Here is a 24099-nt window from a genome sequence, read left to right as displayed (position 1 = left end):
AAGACTCGGGTTTTTTCAAAGACATGCCTTTTTTTTCAAAAATTATGGAGTCACATTTTAGGGTTTTTCTTTCTTGTTTTATTTCCCCTTTAAAATAAAAATAAAATAAGTGGCGACTCCAATTTTTTTCAAAAATTAATTTTTCACAAATAAAAAGCGAGTCTCGCCGATCGAGTGGGGACGCACGTGAAAAATGCGGGTCCACAAAGGTGTTTTTCGATAGACATTTAATTTTTTTTTTTCAAAAAATAGAAACACTTCATATAAAAAAAGTAGCGAAAAAAATTATCTTAATAAAAACTAGCTCTTCTTAAAATAATTATCCTAACCTTCTTAAAAATTCTTTTCAAAATTACAAAATTTGAGCAATTTACAATATTTTACTTTTTTAAATTTTAAAAAACACTTTTAAATACACAAGGTATCTACCCATTTTTATCTAAGAAATTTGATATTATATAAAAAAAAATAAGGAATATATCCAACGATGTCATAAAAAATTATATATAAAATTTTCTATTTTAAAAAAAATAAAAAATGCATCTAAACATGCACTAAAAATTTATTTTAACTTAAGAGTTTATACTCAGAGTACATTAATTTTAAAGTTATTCGATTAAATGGATCATTAAAAACTCTATTTTAAAATTTTAAATTTTTATCATTTTTTATTTTATTTTGATAAAAATATATTATTTCTTTCTTATAAAAATAATTTATTTTTTAAAAATATATATGTATATACTTAAAATATTAAAAAAAACATTCACATCAAATGTGAATTACTCTTCGAATAAAAATATCGAAAGTGTTAGATTCACAATTACAAGGAATACCTCCCCTCTTAACTAATTAATTCTTAATTTTACAGGACAAAATATTTAAAGATAAGGTTTTTACGTACTATAGCAAAGACACACCAAAGCCGGTCAATGGCGTGCAGAGATTGATTTCTTTCTTCTGTTTGTCTAGTTGAGTGTTAAGTGAAAAATGGACACGTCGGAAATCGTGTCGTTGTGAACGAGTTTCCTAGTTTTCTCCGTCCCCAAATACAGGATAGAATAATATCTGTACATAATCTTGACAGTGATTTGAGTTGCAGACTTGCAGTGGAGAAATGAAGCAGTCTGAATCAACTGTAAACAACTGTCTGGTTTTTGCTGTTAATGGAAAGAGGTTTGAGGTCTCCACCATCCACCCTTCCACTACCGTGCTTGAGTTCTTGCGTTCTCACAGTCCTTTCAAAGGTCCCAAGCTCAGCTGCGGTGAAGGTTTCTATCTTTCTTCTCCTCTGTACTCGCGTTTTTTTGTACTTTATTCAGTGTACATATATATGTTTGCTTTGGTCATATGCTTCTCTCTTTCTCTCTCCTTGTTGGTTTCCCAATTTGGGTTTTCTTTTTCTTTGATGGGTATACGGGTTTTTCTTCTCTGTGTGTTGACTTTCCTTTATCATCTTCTGCTTTTAATTTTGTTGTCCATGTTTTTGTATATATTTGTACACACATGCCTGTAATCGTATGAACCTCTGTTTCTCTGTACTCTTGGATGCCCAATCTGAGCTACTTTTTTCTTTGACGGATAAAGTTGGATATTCCTTTTTCCTTCATGTTGGGTTTTTCTCCATCATGTTCCCTTTAATGCTCCTTTTAAATTTTCTTTATTTTCTATATCACCCTGTCATATCACTCTGTCTTTCCTCTGGTTCTTGGATTCCCAATCCAGGTTTCCTTTTCTTCAATGATAGATGTATTTTCTTCTTCTGCGTGTCTAATTTTTGTTTCCTTGTTCTCTTTATTGCTTGTTGTCATTTGTATTGTCCTGTGATTCCATTTTTCTGTATTTTGTTGTCGGATTTTATTTTTTGGTTCCTACCTATATTTAAATCGATGGGGGTAATGGGGTCCATTGCTCTTGTAGTGCTGTAGGCTTTCCCTTTGTTTTTTGGGAGGATGAACGGCAAGAAACATAAGATTGAAAATTTGACTATTTGACTATTTGACTAATGGCTATGCTGATGATTATGCCGTTCAATTATTAAATAATTGTCCCATTATTCAATTAGTTCCTAATATAGTTTAGCCATTGAGGATTATGATTTTGTATAGCCTATCAAAATCTCAAAAAATAAGGTTGCTGATACATTGATATGTTTGCTAACTTCATTGTTTCAGGTGGTTGTGGTGCTTGTGTTGTTCTACTGTCCAAGTATAACCCTGTGCATGGCCAGGTGGATGATTGTACGGTGAGTTCATGTCTTACCCTGCTTTGTAGTGTAAATGGATGTTCAATTACAACAACTGAAGGCCTTGGGAACACGAAAGATGGGTTCCACCCAATTCATGAAAGGTTCTCTGGATTCCATGCTTCTCAGTGTGGCTTTTGTACTCCTGGAATGTGCATGTCACTCTTCTCGGCTCTTATCAATGCTGAGAAAACCCCCCGGCCAGAGCCCCCTCTGGGATTCTCCAAGCTGAAAGTTTCTGAAGCGGAAAGGGCTATTGCAGGAAATCTCTGCCGCTGTACTGGGTACCGGCCCATTGCTGATGCCTGTAAAAGTTTTGCAGCAGATGTTGATATGGAGGATTTGGGGTTTAATTCCTTTTGGAGAAAGGGAGATAGTAAAGAAGTGAAACTAAGCAGCTTACCCCTGTATAACCATAATGATGAGATCTGTACATTTCCTCAGTTCTTGAAAAATGAAACTAGGTCTACATTGCTTTTAGACTCTAGTAGATATTCCTGGTATAATCCTGTTACCATTGAGGAACTTCAAAGCTTATTGGGTTTTGTTGAGGATGGAAATGGGACTCGGGTTAAATTAGTTGTTGGTAACACTGGTATGGGTTATTACAAGGAAGTGGAAAGCTATGACAAATATATTGATCTAAGACATATCCCTGAATTCTCAATGATTAGAAGGGATAATACCGGGATAAGCATTGGAGCAACTATAACAATCTCTAAAGCTATTGAAGCTCTAAGGGAATACAACCAAAGTGGATTTTACTCAGAAGGAGACATGGTCTATAAAAAAATTGCTGACCATATGGAAAAAGTTGCTTCAGGGTTCATCCGGAACTCAGCTAGTTTAGGTGGAAATCTGGTGATGGCACAAAGGAATCATTTTGATACGCACAAAGCAAGAGATTAACCAGAAAACGCAGAGAAAAATAGAGGAATAAATGGTATTTCTGTATTAATGTCTGAAAATGGGATATCCAAGCTTTCGAGAGGCTTAGTTCTCTCCCAAATGGGCAAGCCCAATTCTATATCATTTTTTCCATCCCCTCCCCCCAAATCCCCCCTCACCTTTTATTCCCTTCACCCCTCTGGTCCTAACAGAAAATCTCAACCAAATACCCAACACCTCCTTTCTAACTGAATTTGCAATCATTCCTTCCACGTCAGCTACTGCTTGCAATTCCAGCATTATTCTTACGCCTAGTGTAGGTGAAGTGCACAGGTGGCCTAACATTACCTCCCCCCCAAACTTTCACCTTGTCCTCAAGGTGGAAATCAGGAAATTGTTGGTGAATCAAATGAAAATCTTCCCAAGTGGCTTCATATTCTGGCAAAGACTTCCATTTCAACAGCACTTCAACTTCACCCGGCTGGCCTTGAGCTTTCGGACGAACATCTAGCAATAAATCCGGCTCCACAACAAGTTCAAGTTCAGGAGTTAATTGTGGAGGTAAAACTGGTGAAGAAGAGGAGACTCCATGTGCAGGTCGCAACTGAGAGACATGGAAAACAGGATGGATTGCTGCTGTTGGGGGAAGCTCCAGCTTATAAGCCACCTTGCCAATACGCTGCAGAACCTTGAAAGGACCATAATATCGAGCAGCCAATTTTTCGAACTTTCGCTGCGCAAGAGAACGCTGCCGATATGGTTTCAGCTTCAAAAAAACTAAGTCACCATCCTGAAATTCTGCATGATGACGCTTGGTATCAGCTTGCAGCTTCATCCGCTGTTGCGCCCGTAACAAATGCATGCGCAAATCATCCAAGACAGCATCTCGATCATCCAAAAGCTGATCTACAGTAGACACCAATGCAGTGCCTCGTTCATAACGGATGAGAGGGGGTGGATCGCGACCATACAAAGCACGGAAAGGGGTACAACAAGTGGAGGAGTGAAATGAAGTATTGTACCAATATTCAGCCCAAGCCAACCATCGAGCCCAACTACGCGGCTTATCAGAAGCAAAACAGCGCAAATAAGTTTCTAGACATCGATTAACAACCTCCGTTTGGCCATCAGTTTGTGGATGATAGGCAGTGCTACGCTTAAGAGAAGTCCCTTGCAACTTAAACAACTCATTCCAGAAATTGCTCAAGAATACTCTATCCCGATCAGAAATAATGGATTGAGGAATGCCATGAAGCCTCACAATTTCACGAGTGAAAATGGTAGCGACCGAGACGGCTGTAAATGGGTGTCTTAAGCCGATAAAATGAGCATATTTACTAAGTCGATCCACCACTACCAAGATTGCATCCAAACCTTCTGAACGAGGTAGCCCTTCGATGAAATCAAGTGTGATCTCATCCCAAACCTGCGCCGGAAGAGGAATGGGCTGCAGGAACCCAGCAGGTGTGGTGGCCAAATACTTGTGCTGCTGACAAACCAAGCATTCCCGAACAAACTTGGCTATGTCCTTACGCATACCCACCCAATATAACTCAGCTACAAGGCGGTGATAAGTTTTTGTTTCCCCTGAATGGCCCCCAACTGGAGTGGTATGAAACTCTCCAATTAGAGTAGAAATGAGCTTAGATGTCCGTGGAATAACGAGACGATTCTTGTAAAACAATACCCCTTGTTCCACAGTAAACCCAACATGAGACTGAGTGCCCGAAGTGATGTTGTCCTTTAATTTCTTCAGAAAATCATCCTCTGCCAATTCTGTCCGCAAAGTGTCCCAATGCTGCCACTGAGGTACTACTAAGGTAGTACACTCTACTTGATCAGATACACGGGAGAGAGCATCTGCTACTCGATTGCTTGCCCCACTACGGTATTGTATATCGAAGTCATACCCCATGAGTTTAGTACCCACTTTTGGTATTCTTCCCCAACTATTCGCTGCTCCAAAAGGAACTTCAAACTCAGCTGATCTGTCCTCACAATGAACCGTCTTCCACGTAGATATGGCCGCCACCTCAAAACAGCAAATACAATGGCCATCAATTCCTTCTCATATATAGACTTAAGGCGAGCTCGAGAACCAAGAACTTGGCTATAATAAGCTACTGGCTGCTGGTCCTGGAGAAGAACAGCACCCAAACCAAATCCAGAAGCATCTGTCTCTATGATAAAGGGTTTGGTGAAATCGGGCAACGCTAAAACAGGGGCTGAGGTCATGGCTTGCTTAAGTGTTTCAAAGGCTGTAGCGGCTTCCGAATTCCACCCAAATTTATCCTTCTTTAATTGATCAGTCAATGGCAAAGCAATGCGGGCATACCCAGCCACAAACTTCCGATAATACCCTGTCAATCCCAAAAATCCCCTTAGAGCTTTCAAAGTGGTGGGGGTTGGCCAAGAGAGCATGGCCTGAATCTTGCTAGGATCTGCTGCTACCCCCTGTCCAGAAATGATATGGCCCAAGTAAGCCACCTCAGTTTTCCCGAATTCACACTTTTTTTGGTTGACGAAGAGGCGGTTAGCTTGCAGAATCTCTAGAGCTTGTTTTAGGTGCTGCTGGTGAGACTCTTCAGAAGGACTATAAATCAGGATGTCGTCGAAAAATACCAAGACAAACTTCCTAAGGTAGGGCCGGAAGACATCATTCATCAAGGATTGGAAAGTAGCAGGGGCATTCATGAGCCCAAAGGGCATGACGAGGAATTCGTAATGCCCATCGTGAGTCCGAAAAGCTGTTTTGTGAACATCTTGGCTACTAACTCTGATTTGATGATAACCCGACTTCAAGTCTAACTTAGAGAAAATTTTTGCACCGTGTAACTCATCTAGTAACTCATCTATTACTGGAATTGGATACTTATCTGGTACTGTTACCTTATTCAATGCCCTATAATCCACACAAAATCGCCAAGACCCATCCTTCTTCTTAACAAGCAGAACTGGACTTGAAAAGGGACTGTTACTGACTTGGATTATTCCAGCTGCAAGCATTTCCTTGATTAATCTTTCAATTTCGTCTTTTTGGGCATGAGGATAGCGATACGGACGAACACTAATCGGTTGGCTGTCGTCTTTGAGTACAATGGAATGTTCATGTCCTCTAATAGGGGGTAGTCCCATGGGCATGTCAAAAACTTCTGCATAATCTGCCAAAATCTGATGTAGAAATGGTGGCACATCGGACTTTTCTTCACCCAAGCCTTCTAACTGATTCAACTCCACTAAAATTCCAGTGCCCTCATGCTTGATGGTTCGCATCATAGCCTTTAGAGACACTAGTGTCTTCCCCAGTGAAGGATCCCCACGTAGAGTAACAGATTCATTACCCAGCCTAAACTTCATTACTTGAGTTTTCCAGTTGGTATGTGTCATACCCAAGGTCTCAAGCCATTTGATTCCCAAAATCACATCAGCACTTCCCAACCCTAGTGGTAAAAATTCTTCTACAACATCAATCCCCTGTAGATGAAGAGCTACCCCTCTGCATAATCCTCTCCCACGGACAGCAGTTCCGGTCCCCATAGTAACCCCATATTCCTCACTGTCATCAATAGGCAACTGTATTCTTTTAACCAAATCTAAAGATATAAAATTATGGGTTGCACCTGGATCGATCAAGACCACCACCTCCTGTTCACCCACCATTCCCTTTAATTTCATAGTTTTTGGGGTAGTTAATCCCACAATAGAGCTGAGCGAAACTTCCGCCACTTGATTAAGTTCAACTGCCTCCAAATCAGCCACTGCCTCTTCCGTAACGTCCATCTGACTCGATTCTTCTTCATCGGCGTCATGTATGAGAAGAACACTTAGTTCTTTCTTCTTGCAGCGATGCCCGGGTCCCCATTTTTCATCACACCGAAAGCACAATCCCTTCTCTCGTTTCTTTTGTAGCTCCGAATCAGAAAGTCTCCTCACTTCCCCGGCGATCTTGGCTTCCGAAGGATTTGCCCTAAAAATTGATCGGGAGGCTTCAGAGGGCACAATACTGCCCCGTGAAGTCCCTGTTCCTGCTCTTGTAACCCCACTAAAGGGTTTATGGGCTTTAGTGATCCATAATTTTTCCTCAATCCTTTGGGCCAAGTCCATGGCCCGGCCCAAATTGCTGGGTTCCAGAATCCTCACCTCCACTCTGATTTCTGGCTTCAGCCCATTAATGAAATTACCCAGAGCTACTTCATCAGAAATGTTCTCTAATGGCGCCGACAACTCGATGAATCTCCGGCGATAATCGTGTACACTTCCGTCTTGAACCAGGGCTAACCATTGCTCGTGAAGACTGCCGGCCTGGGTTGTTCGAAACTGCTTCAAGAGAAGCATCTTCATCTCTTCCCAAAGAACGATGGATCTTTTCCTATTTTCCCACTGATACCAAAGCAGTGCATCACCTTCAAAAGCCATAATTGCAGCCTCAAGTTTCTCTTCATTTGTTAGCCGATTAAATGCAAAATATCGCTCCGCCTTGAGAATCCATCCATCCGGATTCGTTCCGACAAACGGAGGCATTTCGAGCTTCCGAAATCGGGATTCATGGCGAAATCCGGCGGAACCAGGGCTGCCATCTGACCCCTGAACCTCCCCCATAAAAGGTCTGTCTGCCCTATTTCCCCCAGACGAAATTCCTCCAGCCCGTACAACGTCTTCTTGCAATTTGATGAATTGCTCGAATCTGTGATTCAGATTCTGCATCTCCTCCTTTAGCGTCCCCACTTCACGCCGAAATTCTCCTTGCACTGCTGCAATTACCTCCTCCATAGAATCCATACGCTGAGCCATGTTTTTACTAGCCATTTTCTCAAGTTCGTTACCGCTCTGATACCAATTTGATACGCACAAAGCAAGAGATTAACCAGAAAACGCAGAGAAAAATAGAGGAATAAATGGTATTTCTGTATTAATGTCTGAAAATGGGATATCCAAGCTTTCGAGAGGCTTAGTTCTCTCCCAAATGGGCAAGCCCAATTCTATATCATTTTTTCCATCCCCTCCCCCCAAATCTCCCCTCACCTTTTATTCCCTTCACCCCTCTGGTCCTAACAGAAAATCTCAACCAAATACCCAACACCTCCTTTCTAACTGAATTTGCAATCATTCCTTCCACGTCAGCTACTGCTTGCAATTCCAGCATTATTCTTACGCCTAGTGTAGGTGAAGTGCACAGGTGGCCTAACACATTTCCCCTCCGACATTGCTACAGTACTTCTTGCAGTAGGTTCAACTGTAAATATAATGAATAGTCTCAAAAGCGAAGAGCTTACATTGGAGGAGTTCTTAAGAAGGCCAGAGTTAGATTCGAAAAGTATACTTGTAGGCGTCAAAATCCCAGATTGGGATCGGATTATGGGCATTTCTTCAGGGACCAAGATGAAGTTACTGTTTGAAACTTATCGAGCTGCACCACGACCGTTAGGAAATGCATTGCCCTATTTAAATGCTGCTTTAATGGCTAAAGTTTCTCGCTGTACAACTTCTAATGGAATTATTGTAAGTAACTGCCGGTTTGCTTTTGGCGCTTATGGGACAAAACATCCAATAAGAGCTACAAAAGTTGAAGAATTTTTAACTGGAAAAGTGCTAAGTGTTGGTGTCCTTCGTGAAGCTGTTAAATTACTTAAAGGCATTGTGGTACCCGAAGATGGCACTTCAAGTCCAGCTTATAGGTCAAGCTTGGCTGTCAGTTTTCTTTTCGAGTTCTTTAGCCATTTGATTGTGGCCAATGCTGAATCTCCTGATGGTTGTGTGGATGGATATAGTACTTTGCTGTCTCCTGCAAAGCAGTTAGATCATGGTAAAATCTCAACCTTGCTATCTTCTGCAAAGCAAGAAGTGGAATTGAATAGACAGTATAGTCCAGTTGGTGAGCCAATTGCAAAGTCTGGGGCTGCCATCCAAGCTTCTGGTTCGTTACACTAACTTGGTTTTATATTATGAAAAACAAGAGTTGATTTTCTATTTAATTTTTATTTTACTCTTACAAGTACCATTCTGTTGTTGGTTTCATGGATATGGTAGGTGTCACATGCACAAATTTGCAACAAGGCTCTTTTTTTTCCTGTTTTCTGAAATGAGCGGCACCACCCCCACCCCCCAATCTCATACACCTCACTGTGTGTCTCTATTTAGGCAAAAGAAGAGCCCCACAACCCCCTACCACCATTTATACCCAGAGGCTACACTCTCATATTTAATTTGAATTCCAATTCATTTGAATGCAAGTTGGTAGGGGGTAGTTACAAAACCACCCAACTGACCAGACCGTCTTCCCTTGAGGTGCCTCTTTATGCCACACAATCACTCACAAGCCTTCTGATGCCTTCTCTTCCTAAAAGGTGCCAAGTAAACACCCATGAAACCAATCAAACCTACCCTCTGATGGAATCAGCCCTTATGCCATGTTCAGCCCACTAAGTTGCATGTTAGCCCACCCACATCAATGTGGTCCATGTGCGCAAGTCTGCCCACCCATGCATGCTAGCTCGTCAATGCATGTTCAGCCCATCTGATTGCATCTGTGTGCCTTAGCCCACCATGTGATGTCCATGCATCAGGTTTGTCTCCTTATGCCCTTGGAGCATTGGAGTTATTTCCCAAGTTGCATGTCAGCCCACATCAATGTGGTCCATGTGCGCAAGTCTGCCCACCCATGCATGCTAGCTCGTCAATGCATGTTCAGCCCATCTGTGCATCTGTGTGCCTTAGCCCACCATGTGATGTCCATGCATCAGGTTGTCTACTTATGCCCTTGGAACATTGGAGTTGTTGCCCATGTCTTAGGCGCCCATGGGACAGCCCCCTGCAAGGTCTTGCCTTACAGGCCACGAGTCAGCATGCCATACCCTGACTCTTGCCTCCCATCAACCATGCACCACCATGTCTGAGGCAGCCTTTTGTTGTTGCAGAAGCACCCTGCCATGCCCAATTCTCACTTCAATGCAACAATGCAGGGGTGGAGCCACCTTGTGCCTAGGAGGGGCAAATATCCCCCCTGAAATTTTGGAAAAAAAAAATGTAGCAGAAGGAATTGTGGTCATAGGTTGCACACCACCACATGTTATTGAGTCCATGTGTCGGTTCTAGCAAGGCCAACCTAAGTGTCTTGCCCATGTCTGAGGCTTTGCATCATACCCCCTTTGTGTGGCCAAGATTAAGCCACATTGCCTTAAATCATGCATCCACCCTTCTTAACAATCATTTTAGGCCATTCCCAAAGTGCCAATATAAGACACCAAGGGTCTTAAGGAGGCATCATGATTTTTCATTAATTCATGAAAATCCAAAAAGCCACAATTCCACTTGGAGACTCCCTTTTGAAGGTTCCTCTTCAAAGGAAAAATATAAGCATGTCAAAATTCAACACTTGAATTTTACCCGAGTTAGGTCATGCCACCTAGTGCATGTGTGCTAAGCCATGGGCTACAACTGCTACATCGCATGCAACACCCCACTACATTGCATGTGGTAGTGGCCTAAGTAGCGTGTGGTACTTGCTATGTTGCCTGTGGCACTTGCTATGTTGCATGTGGCACCTGTTATGTTGTGTGTGGCACTTGCTATGTCAAGTGTGATACCTGTTGTGTCAGTACCTACTATCTAGCTTGCGACACCTGTTGTGTCACGTGCTACTTGCCACCTCATCATGCCAGCTCATGTGTTGTACCACCAAGCTCGCGCATATGATGCATTGAACCTTGGTTTCGATTTGCCTCACTCTCCTAGGGTATTTATGGGTGCAAGGTGCCTACCCATGAGACCCTTGGCACTGTGTCACCTGAGTCAAGGGGCTAACAATAGGAGACATGAAACTAGTTAAAGATAATTGATTTTATTGATGGCCTAGAACTTTAGAGCAATTTAATTTTCAAATAGTAAAATATTTGGTTACATTCTTAAATTTAATTTTCTGTTCATTTCTATGATCAAGTTTATATCGGTTATATTATGGTGTGTGATGTTTCTTTTTTGAGGGAATTTATTGTCATCAAAACTTTATATTCAAAAAATCAATACTTTCTTCCCAGCCTTGTGAATGATCTTTCTTTGACTTTTTGTTTGTGCTTTTTGTCATGTTACAACCACACTGGATTCAATTTATCTCACTTACTCTATTTTATTCACCAATTACCACTCTGGCAGGGCATTTGTAGCTCAATAAGGCCATGTGTTACTATATAATCCATGATAATGACTACCTTTGGTCACATATATCTTTAGCACCATTAGGAGTATATAAAGTTCTAGGGAAAGGAAAGAAATAGGAAGGTATCTAAATTTTCTTGTTTGGTTTATTGTGGAAAAGTATGAATAAATATCAAGTATAATTAAAATTTTTACAGTTTCAAATTCTTCACACTTCATATAAAAGAGAAGAAGAAAAAAATGGGGGATAAACATAAATGAAAAATTTATCCAATTTAAACCCACCCGTTTTTTTTTCTTCATTTTTCTTTCCTTATATTTTCTTTTCTTCCTACCTACTCCCAAACTTTTCAAGTTTCAGAAGGAGCCTTGATTTTTCCTACTTTTTATGTTTGTTTTTCTCCCCACATTTCCTTTTAGACATGCTTATCCATTACCATAGGCTCCTGATATTTCCTTTTTCTAGACAACTGACATGAGTTAAACGATTTCGTAGGTGAGGCTGTTTATGTGGATGACATTCCCTCTCCAACAAATTGCCTACATGGGGCTTTCATTTATGGTACAAAGCCTTTGGCTCGAGTAAAGGGTATCAAACTTAACCCCAAATCAGTGGCAGCTGGAGTCAGTGCACTTATTTCTTTTAAAGATATCCCAGGGGAGAACATAGGCTGTAAAACTATGTTTGGTACTGAACCTTTATTTGCAGATGATTTTACCCGATGTGCTGGAGAGTATATTGCTTTTGTGGTAATTCGATGATTCTGTCTTTCTCGTCCACCAATATATATATGCATATTTTGCTTTCTGTTGGGTTTATTATAAATTTTCTTTTAATGGGTGTAGCATACAAACACATTTGGTTAGTTTATGAACTGAAATGCCCAATTCAGTCACTGGTCATATATGTGTATAGGTTGCAGACACACAGAAACATGCAAATATGGCCGCAAACCTTGCAGTGGTTGATTATGACATGAAAAATCTGGAACCACCCATTTTATCGGTAGAAGAGGCTGTTAGGAGATCCAGCCTTTTTGAGGTTCCTTCCATCATTAGCCCAAAACAGGTTGGTGATTTCTCTAGAGGAATGGCTGCAGCTGATCACAAGATTCTTTCTGCTGAGGTACTTCTCATTTACTTGTTATACAATTTTTTTCTATTCCTATTAATGTTTTTCTTTCTTGTTTTGGTTTTATGATAAATACTTTCTGAATTGTCACATCCAGATCAGACTTGGATCACAGTATTATTTCTACATGGAGACACAAACTGCCCTTGCAGTTCCGGATGAAGACAACTGCATTGTGGTTTACAGTTCAATACAATGCCCTGAATATGCACATACTACGATTTCGAGATGTCTTGGTATTCCTGAACACAATGTACGTGTGATCACAAGAAGGGTTGGAGGTGGTTTTGGTGGAAAGGCCATGAAAGCAATTGCTGTGAGTACATAATTGATGGTTACTTTGTGTGTTTGTGTCCATATGGCCATAAGAGTACGGCCATTTAAAGGAAAATACGAGGAAAACACACACACACAAATGCACACATAGTTCTTCCTTTATCTGACTCTGTTTCCTCTGATGGCCTATCTTTTGTACTGTTCCTTTCCCTTAACAATGGCTTCTAAGTGAAAGCACTCAATCTATGACACCTCAGGTAGCTACAGCATGTGCACTTGCAGCATACAAATTAGAATGCCCTGTCCGGATATATATGAATCGCAAAACTGACATGAAAATAGCAGGAGGAAGACATCCAATGAAAGTAACCTACAGTGTAGGGTTCAAATCGAATGGAAAGATTACTGCCTTACACGTTGATATATTAATCAACGCAGGAATAGGTGTAGATATAAGCCCAGCTATGCCTATGCTCATGGTTGGTGCCCTTAAAAAATATGATTGGGGTGCTTTTTCTTTTGATATAAAGGTATGCAAAACAAACCATTTGTCTAAATCAGCAATGCGTAGTCCTGGGGAGGTACAAGCTACATTTATATCTGAAGCTGTAATTGAACATGTTGCATCTACTCTTTCCATGGATGTGGACTCTGTGAGAAGCAGAAACCTCCACACTTTCAACAGCCTCAATTTTTTCTTTGAGGGCTGTGCTGGTGAACATGTGGAGTACACTTTACCTTTAATCTGGGATAAGTTGGCTACATCTTCAAGCTTTAAAGAAAGGACTGATATGATAAAGCAGTTTAATATGTGCAATAAATGGCAGAAAAGGGGTATTTCTCGAGTACCAATTGTGTATGAAGTTTCATTACAATCAACTCCAGGGAAAGTAAGCATTCTTAGCGATGGATCTGTTGCTGTGGAAGTTGGAGGGATTGAGTTGGGGCAGGGGCTGTGGACAAAGGTGAAACAGATGACTGCATTTGCTCTCAGTTCAATTGGATGTGATGGAATGGGAGACTTCTTGGAGAAAGTAAGGGTCATACAATCAGATACCTTAAGTTTAATACAGGGGGGATTGACTTCTGGAAGCACTACATCAGAGTGCAGCTGTGAAGCTATTAGACTCTGCTGCAATATGTTGGTTGAAAGACTGACTCCTATCAAGGAGAGATTGCAGGAGCAAATGGGTTCTGTTGAATGGGGCACATTGATTCTTCAGGTAATTATGTGCACATTTGGTATATTTTACATTTTTTTTCTTTTGCTGCCTTTGTTGGAATTATAGGGTTGAAAGAGAAGTATAAATAATTAAATAAAGGAACATACAATTGGGTAGAATTAAAAATTTACTATCTCCTATCACTCTTGTTAAAATATCACGTCTCTTATTTATGGATAATAAAATCAAAAACTTTCAATCATAAAATATAAAAACTTTCTAGGACTTAACTACTGAAGTATAGAAAATAAAGCAGCACTCAAAATAATTTTTTTTTCTTTAACTTGACTAAATCTAATTCTAATCTTTAGAAACTTTTTAAATAAAGTTTAACTTTCTAACATACCCCCTTATAAATTTGATTTGTAACTCCAAGTAGCATCCTTAACTATCTAAAATCTTTAAACTTAAGAGCTTAGTAAAAATATCTGCAATTTGATCTTGAGATTTTGCAAATTGTAATTGTACTTCCTTCTTCATAATGCACTTTGTAATAAATGATTTCTTATATCAATGTACTTGCTTCAATCATGAAAAACAAGATTTTTTTATGATGCAATTGTTGATTTCGTATTCACATAGTGTATACCTTATTGTTGCATGTAACCCTTAGTCATGAACCTTGCTTTGCATATCTCTATTTCTCCTTTCACATCCTTCTTTGCCTTATATGTCCGTCTTGCTCTGATTACCTCTTTTCTTTTTGGAAGAGATTCTAGTTCTCATATGTCATTCTTCCTTATTACTTTTATTTCCTCATTCATAACATCTTTGTATCATTAATTTGTTTTGAATTGCTCTTTCAAAACTTTTAGGTTCATGTACGGGAATAGAAAATCGAAGTGATCTAACCCTCTTTTGTTTTCTCTACAAATTAGAAGCTTAAGGATGAGTCACCAAAATAATAATGGTCTAATTCCATAAAAGGCCTCCTATGATACTATTGGGAGAAACCTTTTTCTGGATGTGAACCACCAATTCATATGATATTTATTCTTTTAGAATTAATTCTTCTTGTATTCATGTTGGTCATCATTTTTTGGGTATTGAAAGAGCATTATGTAGGGATTCAGAAACAATAAAAATCAAACCATCAGTATTAGTATCTCCAAAGAAAAAAAAAACATTACTTCAGAAACAATGACTACTCAAAACTATGACTCCTATAGTTAAAAGTACTGAAGAATGTGACAACATTGATCATACTAAACTGGGGTTGAGTTGACTCCATGATTATACAAATTCTGAGTGGTACTTAAGGCAGAGACCTTATGGCAAAGTATTCTTTTTGATATTTTTCTCATTAAAAGAGTTCTTAAACTAGATTTATGGGAAAACAATATGTAACAGAACTTCATGTGTTGAAATCCAAATTAAATATCAAAGACATTTGCCATCTTTTCCAAAGAGGTTTTTTTTTCATTTTACTTTCTTCAGACTTGCTCAAAGTTAGATGTTGAATATCTCTTACCATTTAGCAATTTACTTCATCAAAATGCAGGCACAAAGTCAAGCTGTGAACTTATCAGCAAGTTCTTACTATGTCCCTGACTTTTCTTCCTTTCAATACCTAAACTATGGTGCAGCTGTGAGTGAGGCAAGTTTTTCAAGATCCCCTTAATTCCTCTCTATAGAGTTTTTATTGAAATTAAGTTAGTATTCTTCAGGTAAACTAGGAGGAGACTAGGCTTTCATGCTTAACCATGCTTCAATTTTTACTATAATAATGAAACTTTGGGTGTTACAGGTGGAGGTAAATCTTCTCACTGGACAAACCACAATTTTGCAATCTGATATTATATATGACTGTGGTCAGAGTCTCAACCCTGCTGTGGATTTAGGACAGGTTAGCCCAACTACAATGTTAAACTATTTCATCTCCTTCTCTGCTTTTCTATCCCTAAGCTTTGGCATTCAACCTCTTCTCTGATTTTATTCTCCACATCCACATATTAATGCAATGGAACTTTTTCATTGATAATACTATAGGATGTTTATAACTGTTCAATGTTTCCTTATCCTTAAAACTTGTGCTTATTTGATCCATATGCCTCTAATATTCTTTCTGAGTTGCTTTACAGATAGAAGGAGCTTTTGTTCAAGGAATTGGGTTTTTTATGCTCGAGGAGTACACAACTAATTCAGATGGACTGGTGGTCACCGAAGGCACATGGACTTACAAGATCCCAACAATCGACACAATACCCAGGCAGTTCAATGTTGAGGTACTGAACAGCGGACATCATAAAAATCGTGTTCTTTCTTCTAAAGGTATTTCTCTTCAACTCTTCATTGAAAATGCATCCTAGTTGTGGAGAAGAAACTGGATAATTTGTTTTCTAATTTTACATGGTTGCTAAGAAAATGTTACAAAATTTGTATCGAATACATAAAGCAATAGACTTGCTTGCAATAATGCATAATTAACACTTGTTTCTATGAGATGTTGTTACGAATTTATTAATTTGTGACCAAAATAGATGTTTCATTATTAAGATTAATTCATTAATTTTAAGAATTTTCAGAAAGAGTAAAAATTTTCTTAATAACATAATTTATAGTAAATAAATTTATCATCCAAATTGCATAAAGTATAAGTAATTTAATTCATTTTCAAAAATGAATTTGGTTGATTACCGTATGATAGGAAAAAGAAAATGGAAGAATCTGAGGAATGCACTGGTATGATTGCCTGAAGAGTTCTATAGGAAAATGTCAATTTCTAAATTTGATTCCGATTCTAATTTTATAATAATTTCTTCTAAAAGATAATCTTGTAAAACAAAATTCTCGTTACCATATTTCTTTATGCAAGTAGGTTTCCCTGTAGAATAAGGAAACATTCAAGGAAGAGCTTATATGAGAAGCTCTCTTGTTGGAAAACGAGAAAGGGTAGAGCAAAGGTGTGGGTGAGAAGTTAGAGGTAAGAGGGTGTTGGAGAGAATAATTTAGATCAAGCACACCTGTCGGGAAATGCTAAATTGTCTTTGAATCTTTGAGAATCTAGAAGAGTTTGCTTTTTCTTTTTCTTGGTTTATCTATAGAAATGGAGTAATTTGCAGTATTCATTAGAAGAAACTCTTCTTGAGATCAATGGAATGATATTCATAGCATGTGAGGCAAGGCTAGACACCTTTCCTTTTCATTATGGTTAGTGTTTCTTTCATGTTAATGCCCATATTGGTGAACCTCTATCTAACTCTAGCCATTAAACAAAGATCTTCAGTCCACTTCAATTTACCCAATGTTATGAGGGCAAGATCTACAATTAAGGGGATTAAGACTGGTATTGGATCCCCACAGCAATTATTCCAAGCTGTTTCAACATCAAGATACCATGTCAAGGCTAGGTAAATTTAGGGGTTTATACCCTTGCGGAAGGCAGCCAACTACATAAGAAGTGTTGTTGATACGGTTTTAAACCAAAGAGGTGAATAGTTAGTAACTCGTTACAATAGCATGAGACATACCAGTAGTAGTAACAGCTTAGTACCGGCTAACCATCTGCAAAAACTTGCTTTATTTGCTAATAGTGCAATTGACTATGTAATTCATTTTGAATCAAATTCACTAGTAAACCTCCTTTGTAATAATTCCAACACACTGCTTTATGTAGATCAATGAATCATAATCAGCAAGGTAAATATGTTTTGTGCAGCTTCTGGTGAACCACCGTTACTTCTAGCTGTTTCAGTTCATTGTGCTACAAGGGCAGCTATTAGAGAAGCCCGGCAACAGCTTCTTTCCTGGACTGGGCTAACCAAGTGTGATTCAGCATTCCAGTTGGAGGTCCCGGCAACAATGCCTGTTGTGAAGGAGCTCTGTGGACTGGAGAATGTGGAGAGTTACTTGCAAAGCTTGCTCTCTTAATGCTGGAAACCATTTCATGCCTTTGATTGAATCCATCTGTTTCTAGTTTATAATAGTATGTATATGATGGTAGAAGTTGTGGTTGTATATATGCATTGGTCTAAAGAATGCTCCTAGCTCACAGTCACGGATGATCATATAAATAAATTAAACCCTTTGAAGAAATGCACTCAAAGAACAAAGTAAAAGCCCTTTTCTCTAAAGAGATGAATGATTTTCGACAGTTGTAAACATTTATATGTTCAAGAACTCTCGACTACATGTTAGAGAATTAAAGGTCATTGTTGGAGGTAGAACATCAACCACTTTAGCAACCAATCTACTAGTGCCTAAACCAGTTAAAGTTCCGCACAATTGATAGTGCTACTGTTACTACACAACACGTTCCACAATTTATATTATCATTTTATTTTTAATTATTTTTCCTATTTATCTCATTAATCATATTTTAAAAAATTACCATGTTTTAATTTTTTTTTTATATTTATCCTTCTAATTTTATTTAATTTTAAATGTTTTTATTTTAAAATATTAAAAATATAAATTTATTCAAAATTTGCTAAAATAAAAAAATAATGAGTTCTTATATTTTATAAATTAAAATTAAAATTAATTTGATAAAATAAATTATTAGTATAACTTTTAATACTTTTAATTATTTAAATAAATTAATGTTAATAGCAAAAAATTATCACCACAAATTTGTAACAAAATTTTAGAAATGAAAACTCAAATAAAATATTTTATATAAATCAATTATATTTTTTCATTTAAAATCTAATAAAACATGTTTTAATAAAAATAGTTTTTAATTTTTAAAATAAATTAATACAAATATATTAAAGGAATTTAAATTAATATTTTCTTAAAAAGTTTGATAAACATTATATTTTATCATACCTATATTAATTACCATTACAAAATAATTATTTTTGCTTATTTTATAATTTTTTTAAGTATTTTCATAAATTTTTAATAATTTTCATGTTATTGATATTTTCAATATATCTATAAAATCCAAGTATTGATATATTTGTATTTACTAATATTTCAAATCTTGTCCTTACAATTTTTTATGTTAATAAAAAAAAGTAAACGAAAAATAAGTTTTGTTCTAAAAATATTTAAAAGAAAATTCAAAATAATTAAAATCTCAATAGAATTTTTTTTTTTTTTTTTATCATTTTGATAAATTTTATATCAAAAGCTTAATGTTTTTAAAATAATGTTGTAATTTTCATAATAAAATTTAAATTTGTTTAAATAAATAATGTAAATGAGTGATAAAACTTTTTATTCAATAATTTTCTATAATATAACAAGTTTTATTATTAATTCACTATTATTTAATTAAATATAAAAGTTTAAAAGATTTAAATATCTTAATATTTATCACTTGTCTATTATGGAAAAATAAAATCAAGAAATCTTTCAAACAAAGCATGTCTGACTTATTTATGTCTTCTTTACAAGCTTCACGGATGAAGATGTATTGTTCTCAGGAAAATTTACGTTAGCTTTAGGTGGTGTTGGGGTTAGGGTTCAAACTTCATCAAACGAAAAGGTGTTTTCCTCTTTCTTTCTCTGTTATCGTCTTTACATTAAGGTATTGAACCAAACTTGGGACCTCTTGTTCCCTAGTTTCTCTTCCATTTTTGAAGGATGAGCAAAGTAGGATACTCAAATGCCAAGAACCAATTAAATGCTTAAATTCCTCCTCATTTGCACCTTGTGGGTTGGTTGCACGACCTGTCAAAAAGCACCAGAACAATCGGGTGTTGTCTATGGAAACCGTTTTAGCAAGTTATAGATGGAAGGTGGGCTACTTGGCATGGCATCTAGGTATCTCGCTCCTTAAGCGTCAAATTTCCCACAGTGGAAGATCCCATGAAGACTTGGAGCGTGTCATGAAAAGGGAAGTCTTTTTTGTAATGTTATTTTTATATTTTTAACTCGGTTGTTTAAGTTGTGTCATTGCGTTAATTGCTTGGAATTATTTAGAAAACTTTAGATCTTCCACTTCCCTTTGTCTTTCTCTAACTCTGTTTAAAACACGACAATGGTGTAACCCATTAGCTTAGGCTTCTCCCTGCACTTCCCGTTGCCATGATACCAACATAATTACACTTCAACTTAACTATTAGACTAACAAGTATATTTCGCCATTACCTATAATGATTTAGATTGAAATTTAAATACTCCATGTCATGACCAACCTTCTTTCACTCGTACCTAGTTAGTTACCTAATTTCAATGAATTTTCCTAACACTTCAATGGTATTTATTTTTTGGTTGAATGAAAAAAGTCAAAATATTTTACTTTGATATCAACGAATACAATTAAATTAAACTTATGATAATAAGTTCAATTTAATTATATTAATTGATATCAATAGGTTATTTTTATCTTAATAAAAAATCAACCAAAAAACAAATACCACCTTTGAACAACCTCTTTTATTTACTCTTCCTAATATTCCTTCTCATGGACAACATTATTTTATGGGCACTTGGATTTATAAATAAAATAAAATCATATCATGATAAACTTGTTATACATATTTAGAAAACTGTAAGTCTATTACTTTCACCACTCAACAACATAGCTTCTTAAATAAATAAATAAATTTTGATAAGAAGGACATAGGATTTGTTGATGGAAGTGCTACTCTAAGTAATAGAAAAACAGTTTTTGTTAAACCCGAATGGTGCATATAAAAATATTTAGCATATGAATATCTCCCTCAATGATCTTTAAATTGTTGATTGGTTAAAATAAAATTGTGTCATTGATCTTCATTCAACTTTAACCCATTATCTCTACTTGTACTCTCATCTTGCCTTGCCTCTAAGATATCCCAAAGAGGATCCAAGACCATCATTATTCATAAAAGGTAGTAAAAATAAAAAAACTAATGAAAAATATGAGAAAATCAAGCATATGAAAGATAAGATACAATTAACTAATTTGAGATTGTATTTAATGCTATAATCAAGCTTAAAGATATTATTTTTGCCCTCATTACCATGCAATTTATAGCATCAATCAGCATCAAACATTATTTTATTCAAAACCTGGTAGAAGACAATGTAATATCAACAATGTATGTTCCTATAAATTGTTAACATTTTTACTAAACCTTTGGACATTTCTAGGTTTAAGTAACTTAGGAGTACCATTGGTTTGTGTACTTTCAATTTATTGCCATTAGAACTTTTCTAAGACATCATGAATATCCTTGAGTCCTAAGTGTCTTCCCAATTTCCAAAGTGTTACTATGGTGATTTTTTTTTCTTTTTTTCTTTTTTTTTTGTTCCTATTATTTGTTTTTTTAATCATAATTGATAGTTCGAGTAAGTGATTTGCTTGTTATTTTATAAGAGTTAGATGATTCATTACAATCTCGAAAGCTCTAAGATGTGATCATTTACATGGGTTGATTGATGAGCATGATATTAAGTCTCTTACTATTTTGATTTGCTTGGATAAACCGCAAAAGATTAATAACATGTCTTTTAAGTGAATAAAAGTTTGAAGAAGAAACTTGTGGTTTCATTAAAGGTATGTAATGATTTTAAAGTCCAAATGCAATCTTATGTTTATGATAGCTTTACTATCCACTATTATGCCTTGTAAAGAAGGTTGAGAAAGATTAAGAAAAGGAACTACACTAAAAAAAAGGAAAAGAAAAAGTGACGTTAGAAGAAAAAAAGTCTTTCATAAGAAACTGATGACAATTGACTTGGTTGTGATATTTGGGAACGCCAAAAAGCCTACTTAGCTAAAAAATGTATTGCCTAAAATTATATTTCCCAACTCATCTATTAAAAATTCTCTAGAAAAATAGGGGGCAGATGTAAGGGTAAGATAATCTACTAACATGTCGAATAATCTAGGATGACACATTAATTTGAGATGCCCACTTGCCATTTTAATAAGTCATCCCCTCCTATCATAGCATAGTGAATATGAGTTGATCACCTTCATCATTACATTAATGAGACTTTCCCACTACAAACTGTAGTACACCTCCACCTAAGCGATAGCAAATGTCATCCTAATAGAAGAAAGACCCATGATCAAAACCATCACCAATTGTCAACCTCTCATTAATTAGTAACAAACAAATTGAATTAATTAATGGTTAATGAATATCTCCAAGGTTTAACAAATGCCACTTTAATAATCTAATGGCTTTGCCATTACTCTCCCTCTTGTAATACATGCTCCTAAAAGGGTAAATATTTTTCATTAAAAACCAATTAAAAGAAAGGAGAAAGTGCCAAAGTGAGGTAAGTGAAGGATCATTCTTTTATATGTAAGTTCTTTAAGTTTAGAATCATAGTTAAGTTGATTATGGAGATGGCTCTTGTAGAATAATGGAAAAGACCAACAAAATGGTGACAAATGTAGAAAAAAGACAAAACAAATGGTAAAATCACTAATGGTACTAAATTCTTACTTTATTCAACATAAAATTGAATTTTAGGATATGATTTCAAAACAAAAAGAAAAATTAAAAAATTGCTTTTTTTCTTTTACTTTCATATATTAAATTTGAAATAATGCGAAAAAAAAACACTATTATAGTTACCGTAATGAATTAAGGTAGTATTTGAATAAACTTTCTATTTTTTATTTTTTAAAATAGAAACTCCTACATAAAATATAAGCACTCTTATTCAAAAATGAAATTTTAATTTTTGTTCTCAATAAATCTTTTCCAAGTTTTAAAAATTTGAGGAGATGATTTTATTTTATTTTTTAAAATTTAAAAAATGTTTTTAAGTACACAAGGTATCAAAATAATTTTATTTAAGAATTCTTATACTCAACTGCCAATGAGGGTTAGTGGCAAGCAGAGATTGACTCCTTATCCCAAAGTGTCTCTTTGAGAGTGTGAGGCAGAAATGGACAAGTGGGAAATGATTGTCCATTTCGTTAAATTTATTATTTTGTTGAAGATCTTCGGCTTCACTGAGAAGAAGGCGTCTAAGAAATTTTTGTAAAAATATTTATTAAAATTAACACTTTTAAAACTGTTTCTAAATCTAAGGGCATTTTTTTATAGAATACTTTTTTCTTTTAAATTTTTTTTTTGAATTATCTTTTTTTTTTTTAAATCTGAAGAATGAAATATTTAATTTAATAATGTATTTATAAACAAGGTAACCAATTAAATTATGTAATAATTTCTATAAAAAATATAAATCTTTTAAAGATTTACATTAAAAATGTAATGATTTTTAAAAATTAATATAAATATTTAGGTATTAAAATATTTTTACTATAAATTTTTAAAATTTTAAGTAGTTTTTTTGAAGATATAAGATAAATTTAAATTTTTGTATAAGATTTTTTATATTTTTATATAAAATTTTTATTAATAAAAATAAAAAATAGAAAACCTTCCTTCCACAAAACCTTTTTAAGCTCAAAGTATTCCACTTAAGCAAAGTATCGGATCATTGCATAAGACCTTCTAAAACCCTTATAAAAAAAGAATTGTTTATTTTTAAAAATAATTTTTAGAGTTAATTTCACACATCAAGTTTTAACTAAATATAGGTAATTACTAAACCATTAGGCTATATTTACTGTTTCATATAACAAACAAAAGAAATATATTTTTTGCTAAAAAAATTATAATATTAAATAAAAATAATAAAATTTTTTTAAAACTATAAAATTAATTAAATAATTAATTTCTTTTTCATTTTCAATTTATTTACATTTAAATATTATAAATATTTTATTTAATAAAATTTAAAATATTAATATATTTATAGTTATGCATACGACACAAATTAAATATTATTGATTTTTAATTTATTTTTATATATTTTAAAATTTAATAATATATATATGGTGTCATCGATTTAATTATAATTCAACCGCTAGTCTAAACAATAAACCAATAACTTTTTAAGTTAAATACTTGATTTGGTTATAAAAACATTGATAATTATTGATAATTTGAAGTATTATCAAATATTCAGATTTTTTTATTTGTTATTTACATTTATATTTTTTAAGTATTTAATAAAATTTTAAACTTATTATGATGGTTAGTTGTATTTATCAAATCCTAAAACAACTTAAATTTAAATGAAAGGGGAAAGGAGAAAATTAAGAAAAGAAGGAGAAAAATGAGATTGGGTTTTTGGAAGGAGTGGTATTTGGAGGTTGAAGACTCATTTACATGTTAAAAGGAAAAAAAGTGAACATGGCGAGATTGAATATTTAAAGAGTAGTTTTTTACTGGCTAAATTTTTATTTTTTATTTCAGAAGAAATACACCGAAACATCATTA

General features: G+C 35.4%; 1 protein-coding gene across 1 annotated transcript; it reads left to right on the top strand.

Annotated features, from left to right (window-relative positions):
• Positions 1–1081: 1081 nt before the first annotated feature.
• Positions 1082–18018, top strand: LOC117906099 (abscisic-aldehyde oxidase-like). The gene is made up of 11 exons (XM_034819047.1): positions 1082–1271; positions 2175–3125; positions 8322–9047; positions 11781–12034; positions 12201–12410; positions 12514–12732; positions 12950–13915; positions 15417–15512; positions 15663–15761; positions 15997–16186; positions 17574–18018. The coding sequence occupies exons 1-11, from the start codon at positions 1118–1120 to the stop codon at positions 17783–17785; spliced, it is 4077 nt and encodes a 1358-aa protein (XP_034674938.1). The 5' UTR covers positions 1082–1117; the 3' UTR covers positions 17786–18018.
• The last annotated feature ends 6081 nt before the right edge of the window (positions 18019–24099 follow it).

The sequence above is a fragment of the Vitis riparia genome, chromosome 18 (genome assembly GCF_004353265.1).
Source record: "Vitis riparia cultivar Riparia Gloire de Montpellier isolate 1030 chromosome 18, EGFV_Vit.rip_1.0, whole genome shotgun sequence".
Lineage (NCBI taxonomy): Eukaryota > Viridiplantae > Streptophyta > Magnoliopsida > Vitales > Vitaceae > Vitis > Vitis riparia.
This window is presented reverse-complemented; position numbering and strand designations above follow the sequence as displayed.

Bases quoted from the DNA above. Each gene is read 5' to 3' on its own strand.
- LOC117906099 (XM_034819047.1), top strand. From the start codon at position 1,118: ATGAAGCAGTCTGAATCAACTGTAAACAACTGTCTGGTTTTTGCTGTT. The intron at 1,272-2,174 runs GTTTCTATCTTT...TCATTGTTTCAG, and splicing joins CAAGCTCAGCTGCGGTGAAG to GTGGTTGTGGTGCTTGTGTT. The intron at 12,411-12,513 runs GTACTTCTCATT...TGTCACATCCAG, and splicing joins ACAAGATTCTTTCTGCTGAG to ATCAGACTTGGATCACAGTA.